The 8,714-nt window shown below is 45.0% G+C and overlaps 2 protein-coding genes across 8 annotated transcripts in view; one reads left to right on the forward strand and one right to left on the reverse strand.

Annotated features, from left to right (window-relative positions):
* ctsk (cathepsin K) overlaps positions 1-8,714 on the reverse strand; it is a 47,724-nt gene that overhangs the window by 7,293 nt on the left and 31,717 nt on the right. For all 7 annotated transcript variants that reach the window (XM_085918543.1, XM_085918546.1, XM_085918545.1 and 4 more), the window contains one exon: positions 8,346-8,411. The gene's annotated coding sequence lies outside the window, so the exon portion shown is untranslated. The remainder of the gene's footprint in view (positions 1-8,345; positions 8,412-8,714) is intronic.
* Positions 4,122-6,756, forward strand: lingo4b (leucine rich repeat and Ig domain containing 4b). Its single transcript, XM_085918541.1, has one exon. The coding sequence runs from the start codon at positions 4,122-4,124 to the stop codon at positions 5,934-5,936; it is 1,815 nt and encodes a 604-aa protein (XP_085774667.1). The 3' UTR covers positions 5,937-6,756.

Here is an 8,714-nt window from a genome sequence, read left to right on the forward strand (position 1 = left end):
TCACTCTTAATTCTGCCAAATCTAATTGAGCCCCTCTGGATTTGAAACCCCCGAATAATGGAGAATCACAAGAGTGCATTTGGACCCAACACGTATTAATTATGACTTACGGTTGGCATCTTTTTTTTTTTTTTATAGCATTAGTGGTGGAATAAGAAATAACATGAAGCTTCAATAATTAGTTCTTTTTCAATTTAGTATTCGCTGTGTTTACAAAGACCCTCTTGGAATCTTTTTTTTTTATTCTTATGTCTAATTAATTGGCTTTTTGGGGATAATACATTCAGTAAAATATATATATATATTCTTTTGTGAATTCCCCAAATTAGTTACAACAATCAAGGAAAACGCTCGAAGAGCCATGGCCTAATTTTGAAGCAACAATCCCTACAATTGACGGTCCTAAGTCACATCGCGGGCCAAGAAGTAAATGAAACAGTGCAGAGTGAAAACATCCACAAAAAAACAAACAAATCCTCTTAAAGCTGACAGATTGGGGATTTTTTCCAACCATATTCTGATTATGTGTGTCCCGTCACGTAGGTGTCAGGTGGCCAATGACAGCCAAGAACGAGACGCTTCACCTCGTGATCGACGGACCTTGACTATTTTGAAATTTAGACCAAATAATAAGCAAAAATTTCCCTCGCCAGAAGTTTGGAAGCTGATTCCAAACGGCGGCGTTGTGTTACGAGCCCATGACGTGCCTTCATTGGCGGACGGAAAGGATCACGTGCTTGCCGCCTCAAACGGGAGGGAGGGAGGGAGGGAAGGGGATGAAGATGCGGCAGCAACTTTCTCTCCCTCACACACATACACACACGGGCGCACGCACGCACACAAAGTCGACCTGGATTCTCGCCGTGGTCCAATCATGACGACTCTCTGAGGTTCCGTCAAGTAAATCAGAACGAGGAGCGCTTGCGGACAGCATAGAGACGAGAAAGCGGAGGTGAAAGAAGCTGCCATGGAAGCTCGTCCAAACTGGTATGTGGACTGACTTTTTTTTTTTTTTTTATGGCGGAGAATCGATTGTTATTGTTTTTCACGCAGCTGATGCAGCAGACAGCTTTGTGTTTCTACTAAATCAGCTTTATGGACGTGGCGGTCATGTTACGCTTGATTGAGTCAGAACTGGGACAGCACTTGATGTACTTTGGGTTTAATCCAAATAGTTCTTGGCTGAACAATGAAGTATAACTTAAGGTAGATGTTTTTTTTATTATTATTTTGCAACCAACTGGAATAAAGATCTCATTTTCAGGTGTTATTAAGTTTTTTTTTAAGCATTAATCTCTTTATTGAATTGAAAAGCACAGTCAATAAAAATATCTTTTATAGAGAGGAACTATATTTTGCATACAGAAAATAGTGAGAAATAAATATAAATGGCAAATGAAGTGATGAATGGACATTTAACGCACAGGATGTTTTGCTGACTTTGCATGAACATCAATCGGTTTTTGAGGAAACCAGTTACAACTTTTCTTTGTACGAAAGTTAGATGAATCGTACCAAAACGAGGGCGTACAAAAAAAAAAAAACAAGTTACGCTAGTTCTTTCGTTGGTGGAAGTCAAAGTTTTGAGAGCTTCCTGTCAGGTAAGCATCGAGCGAACGTCATCTTGTTTGAGAGCGAGCTGTGACGCACGTGAGCAAGGAAAGGAGTCAAAGTTGTCGCCGTTTGTCAGTGGCAGATCGAAGGAAGCCGTTAGCCACCTGGAAGCTATTAGCGCCCCCCCTAACCCATGTACACCTTAATGCTCCAAATGAATCATGAAAAGACTTTTGTGCTCATAAAAAGCTCTGATTAAATTGAGCGTTTGGCTGGCGCCCAAGCGTCACCGCATAGCCTTGGTGCTCAGGAGGATGACCAAGTGCTCGCAACCGTTAGCAAGAGTCTTTTGGGACACCGTAGAATACATCAAAGCTAATATTTCAACCGTGACAGGGCAGACGATTCCTTTTCCTTCTTTTTTTTTTTTTTTTTTACTTTTTCTCACATCCCTCATAAGAAACATGTAATGAAACTTTATTAGCGTTTTCTGTCGATTTTTTTTTAGGGCTTTGTATTTGCTTGGCCCCCCCAGGGAAAAAAAAACCTAGCTCCGCCGGTGCTTATCTAAATCATGTCATTTTATCTAACAGAAGTCTAAAGGATCGACAGACTAACGGAGATTAGCATAAGATCTTCTGGTAACCCCAATACATGGATAACCAAGATCTGGGTTTTTGTTTGTTCATGCAGTCAGCGATGATGTCATCGACGTATAGCGGCGGGCGAGAAGGTGGCGCGATTTGGGCCTTTTTCGCACAGGAGGCGCGCAAATAACGACCAGCTAAGAGGATTATGAAGGGCTCTCCAAAAAGCAATACGCTGAAATGATTAAACAATAGATTATAAAAGAAGCTGGCAAAAGCACGTTGGCCTAATCTGTTTTTTAAAAAGGATTGGAGCTTCACGCGTTGCCGTGATCACGCCAAGACGCTTCCACTGCCGTTGACAGCTTTGTCAAATCAGATTTAAAGAAAAAAAAAAAAATCTTAATGTGTCAATCAAAATTAAGAACCTTCCTGAGATGAACGACGAAAAGAAATGAAAATGAAACCCCGCCCCCTCCCTCACACAAGGGCAGCGTCAATTTGCCACGACGACCTAATTTGTGAGGTGAGACTAATTCCCTCGCCTCATTTATGCCGGCTATTATTAATATTGCTGACGCAGCAGATTCAAACGGGACTGGTCTCGGTTGCATTCACGTCGCTCTCACGCGACTGTTTTGGTTCTTCTTGATGCAGCACTTGGCGTGATTTTTTGTTTTTTTTGTCTTTTGTCTGTTTCGTAACATCAAGCAGCAGGCTGGTAAAGGTCCATCCCCAGGGAAGGGACTTTTTGTGAAGCTCATAAAGCAGCTGCTCATTTCTGCAGGCGACATTTTTTTTTCCCCCCCCTTAATATTTGCTACTTGCACACTGCGGCAGGTGCCACAAGCTCATAAAAAGAGGCACGCAAAATCTACATGCGAGTCTCCTTTAATTGGGGATTTGAGGCTCTTGTTGTTGTCACCGCCATCAGCTAAATATATCGCAAGTGTCACACGACAGAGTCGTGTCGTTTTCCGGGGCCCTGGAGGACGGACGGACAGACGGACGTTTGTGATGCACCTGTTGCCAGAAACGCTACATCGCGCCGCAGCTCGGCGACGACAGCAGAGGAAGTCGCGAAGCGGCCGGCGGGATTTGACAAAATGGCGGGTTGTGACCCCCCGGCGGCAGCATAGCGAGTTTGAGGGGGGCTTTGACAGCAATGACTGATTGGCAGTTGTTGAGATGCCACACACCTGCCAGCCTGTGTCTCTCACTAGCCCGGATCAGAGCGGATCACAACTCTAGACCGCGGGAATCTGGGAATGTCTGGCACAGAGTCGGCGACAAAGGACAAAAGGCAAAGTTTGTGCTGTGGTGTGCATTGGGTTTCAAATCAAGCCTCACGCATGCAAACCTTGATTCAACTCTTTCCAAATGTAACGAGATGGCACACATACGGACTGGTGCAGTGCCAGATGCTCGCCTCAAGGCGTCCCGTGGAGGCCTCATGTGCACCTTTGGAGGCGCCGCTTGCAGCTTTTGGCGGCAACGTGGCCTCCGTTTCACATGGACGCCTCCGAGGGAGCTTTTTAGCGGGAGGAAAAAAAGATATATATGTTTACAAAGTGAGTGGAGAGTATAAACATGGAAAGTCATCAAAACGAAACAGGAGATTGCTAATATTGACTTCTTAATGTTTTGGATACAAAAAAAGTTCTATGTCTAGGCTAAGCAGAGCTGCAATGCTTTCGAATTAGCACATGTCATGTTTTTATGAAAGAAGCAACTTCATGAATTTACTGTCAAGGCACGTCTCTCTTTGCTCTAGGCTATGCTAGCTGGGATGCTAATGACCAGAATAAGAAAAACCCGCCAGAACCCAAGATTGACTCCAACTTGACCGGTGCCGGTTATGATCCTCTGCACTCGGACGCTGACACGGTACCGTTCGGAAGAAGAAGTCGTCCAAATTCTACTTGTATATCGGCAAGCAAGCGACGTCCTTTCTTTGTGTCTTTTCAGAAAGGGGGTAAGATGTTTGCGGACTCTCTGGGTGGATGGCTGGCATGGGGCATCCTGCTCCAGGTGGGACTGGACGTCTCCGCGGGGAGCTGCCCTCCTCGCTGCTCGTGTCGGCCCGACGCTAAGGAGGTCATCTGCTCCGGCAAACATTTAAACTCCGTCCCGGAGGGCTTTCCCGGCGATGCGAAGCATTTGGATTTAACCTACAACAAAATTCGGACCGTGGGACGTCGCCAGTTCTCTGGCCTCCATGAACTTCAAGATCTGGACCTCAGTGACAATATGATCTCCATGATTGAGGTCGAAGCTTTTCAGGGGCTACAGAATCTCAGGACGCTTCGGATTAAGAATAATCGTCTCAAGATCCTCCCCGTGGGTGTCTTCTCTGGCCTGTCCGGTCTACGCTATCTGGATCTGAGCCATAATGAGATTCTGGTCTTCCTGGACTACACCTTCAGAGAGACGGTGAATCTGCAGACGCTGGACGCCGACGAGAATGACTTGGTGTTCGTTTCCCAGCGAGCTTTCTTTGGTTTGCAGAGTTTGCAGGAACTCAACATCAATCGTAGTAATTTGACGTCCATTCCCACCGAGGCGTTGTCTCACCTGCAGAGCCTCACGTACCTTCGTATGCTGCGCCTCACCATTACGACGCTGCCTAACAACGCTTTCCGTCGACTGCACCGGCTGCACACCCTGATCCTGGCCAACTGGCCCTCGCTGGACACGGTAGCCGGCAACAGCTTGAGCGGACTCAACCTGAGCGCTCTGGTCATCAGCAACTGCAACCTCAGCACGGTGCCGTACTCAGCTCTGCGTCACCTGGCCTACCTGCGTTTCCTGGACCTGTCCTACAACCCCATCACTGTTGTACAAGGGAATCTGTTACGGGACCTCCAAAGACTCCAAGAGTTACATCTAGTCGGCGGGAACCTGCTGCGGGTAGAGCCGGGGGCCTTCAAGGGTCTGGCCTCGCTCCGAATGCTCAACTTGACATCAAACCAGCTGACGACTTTAGAGGAGAGCACCTTGCACTCAGTGGGGAACCTTCAGGTGCTGAGGTTGGATGGGAATCCCCTGTCCTGCGATTGCCGTCTGCTCTGGGTGGTCCGTCGGCGATTACGCTTGAACTTTGACGGACGGCAACCCACGTGCTCGTCCCACGACGCAGCCAAGCAGCGAGAATTTAGGGACTTTTCCGAAAAGGAGCTGACAAGGGTCTTCACCTGCCGGCCCGCTCGAATCCTGGACCGTAGGCCGCAGGAAGCCAGGGTGGAGGACGGCACCACCGTTCTTTTCTCCTGCAAGGCGGATGGGGATCCTGTACCGTCCATCACTTGGATCTCATCCCACAGGAACGTGATTCCTCCGGCGGGAAGAATCAGAGCTTTGCCCAACGGTACCTTGGAGGTGCGCTTTGCTCAGGTCCACGACAGCGGCACCTATCAGTGCCTCGCGGGCAACGCCGCCGGCAACGACAGCATTACGGTCGGCCTCTACGTGAAGGGGGGCCAGCGTAACCAGACCATCCCCTTGTTCCCGGAGGAGGACTGGTTAGAAGAACCCCTGATCCCTCAAGCCACCAACTCCTCGGCCCAACAGGCAAAGCCGTACCCCTTTGACGCCAAGACGCTGATCATCGCCACCACCATGGGTTTCCTGTCTTTCCTCAGCTCGGTGGCCATCTGCTTCATCTTCATGTTCTTTTGGAGCCAGAGCAAAGGCCAGATCAAACACACGGCCACCATCGACTTTGTTCCTCGCTCCTCCATGGGCGGCGGAGGGGACGGCGGCGACGGCGGCAGGTTCACCATGAAACTCATTTAAAGCCAGCCAAGCCTCACCGCTTTGAGGACCTCCGGGAGAAACTTTCCTGGACTTGTCCTAACTTAAGAGCAAGGGTTCTTTTTGGGTCCAGCGACTCCTCACAGGTGAAACACTCCCTTCATAAACGCAACGACCAACCGACTCGTGTATCCCTCATCGCCATAGTGTTGAGAAAATGAGTGACAAATTCACTTTTGTTGTAAGAAAAAAAAAATCCTTTTTCATCTTAACCAATAAACATTTCACCACTTTCTCTTTCTGCTGACATGCAAAGACATTCAGATGCAAATGTTTCTGGCTCTACAAATGCTTTCAAGTGCTTGTTTCAGCGGCCATTTTGTAACGTTTTCATTGCCAATACGAATAGACACGCTCACTGTGAACAGCGGCCAGAAAAAAAAAAAAAAAGTAATAAATACTCTAGGTGGAGTAGATTAGCGGCTCTGATGCTTCCTGTAGATAAGAATGTGCCCTTTACCGTTTGAAGCTTAAGCAGATTTGTCAGGATCTTTTTCGTACTTTTTTTTATTTTTGTACCTGCGCCACACTGGAGAATATGTGCCTCGCTTATTTCTTTGTAGACATATTTTTTGTAAATATTAAAGTCTTTCGTGTGCGCGTGCTGGTTAGCCTAATAGCATGAGTTCATTTTATGACCCTGCTTGCTATAAATTGTTTTGTTTGACGTCAGTGTAGATTCTCAATCATCCAGGTCATTTTATTCTGCAAAGGCAAATACCGTATGCTATTAGGCTAACATTTTGTCATCAGCCTGACAATTACTTTTGATGTGTGACAACTATTAAAAGCTTTAACAATCCACACGTGGTGTTTTTCTCATTTTGATCATTTTTTTTCACAAGTGTATAATTCATTTAAAGCCCTCTCAAATTGTTGTGCTGAGAATTCATAAAGGAATCGATTGGTTTTGGCAGAGATGGTTCAGCATTTTTATTACTTAAGCATTATTTTTTATTATAATTATTTTTACTTCTCATTGTTGTATGTTTTCATAACATAAAAGTTGTATTTTTCAATTTAAAAAGATCATTTTTTTTAAAAAATGGTTTTAGGGGCAGGCCGGAACTGAATAATTGCATTCTCTATTCATTTCAATGGAAAAAGATGATTTGGGATACTTCAAGTTGCAAAAACATTGAAAAGTCACTTTTCCTTCATAAATCCTCTTTATGGCTATTAAAGTCTAATGTTTCAATCTGACACGTGTGTTTCCTACCTTGCCTTCTTGTTGTTGTTGTCCAACAGCAGATAAAAAAAAAAAAAAAAAAAAAGGAAAAAAAAAAAAAAAGAATCAGATCTAATCATCTTAAAAGCAAATCTTCCTGCGTTGAGATTGTTTTGTTGTTAGTGACAAAGGGAAGCACACGCGCTTACATAAGCAAAGCACTTAATCTGCACTGGGAGGACTTGGAACAGAGAGCCAAAGTGGCCTGCTTGTAAGGCATCACAACAGCAAGGATTACGTGCGCACCTGCGCACACAAATGCGAGACCATTTGTGGACGTTTACGGGACTTATATTTAGGAGGTTTCATGTGTTACGTAAAGAGATACTCCATACTATCTATAGTATGTCTGAAGACTTCAAGCTGTGAAGTTCATTTCACTGTCATAGAGATTTACATGTCGCGTCTGCTAGCTTAATGCTAACATATGATGGGAAACATCATTGATGAGCTAGCAAACAGGTGGGATGACTCTATAAGCGACGGACATATGAACGATGGAGCGACACATAGAGATGGTAATAATAGCCACAGGCATATATTCTTTATCTTCTCTCAAAACTACTCATCTGACCATCTCCATGTGCAATATCAAAAAGAGCAGCACAAAGTTCACTGAACCAAAGCAAAAAAAAAAAAACATTTCAATTTGTTGCATAGAGGACTATTTTTGTCTTTTGAGCTCATATTTCGAGGCAGCAGCGGAGCGGTAATAACCTAGAAAAATGAAAAACATCCTATAATCACGTGCAGGAGTAGGGATTTAAAACCCTTTGGATTACCTCGCAACTGTCTCAATCTGTTACATAGGTCTGTCTGCCGAAGAAGAAATCCAAAGTACACTATGCAAAGAGCGTGATTATAAATTGACACTATTTATTTGTCCAATAATACTGTGTAACACACTTAAGCATTCGTATGGTGCCTTCTTTGGTTGGGAAACAAAATTACTCTTTTCTAATGAGCAAAATCAATTGAGTAACCAATCAGAGGAAAGGGACCCAACGTGATCGTCAAAATGTTGATGCTGCTGCCATCTAGTGGCTAAAACGATCGCATCCAATTATGAGCCCAAATGAGGTCATAGCCCCCACCCCCCCTTTTTTTTTTAAACTTGAATTATATATTCCATCCATAATAATGACAATCCAAATATGTTCTACCTGTCAGGAGATCTTGCTCAGCTTTACTGCAGAGCCTCCAGGAGAAGAAAACTCTTGATTTCCTCACTGCAACAACAGCAAAGTATAAATTAATTCACAATAGGTATGACGTCACCGTTTGGAAAAAAAATAAAACAGCAGGCATATATACACCATATGATTATTAGCTAAACTTTTAATATGTGCAAATTAAAGGTAGGGTTTTCTTGACGACGTTTTAGGGCCATTTGCGTTAAAAGCTTCTCAACAGGTAGTGCGTGCATGTGTGTGTGTTGCAGCCAATTGTTGCCAAGCTTCTGCGAGGTGGAGCTTCTTCTTCTTCATCTCGGCGCCACTCATCCAAGTCATTAGCCGGCAGCGGCGCGCAAG

The sequence above is a fragment of the Syngnathus leptorhynchus genome, chromosome 8 (assembly GCF_054491065.1).
Source record: "Syngnathus leptorhynchus isolate UIUO chromosome 8, UIUO_Slep, whole genome shotgun sequence".
In the NCBI taxonomy this organism is placed as follows: Eukaryota; Metazoa; Chordata; class Actinopteri; order Syngnathiformes; family Syngnathidae; genus Syngnathus; species Syngnathus leptorhynchus.

Coding starts and splice junctions, on each gene's coding strand:
- lingo4b (XM_085918541.1), top strand. CDS start 4,122: ATGTTTGCGGACTCTCTGGGTGGATGGCTGGCATGGGGCATCCTGCTC.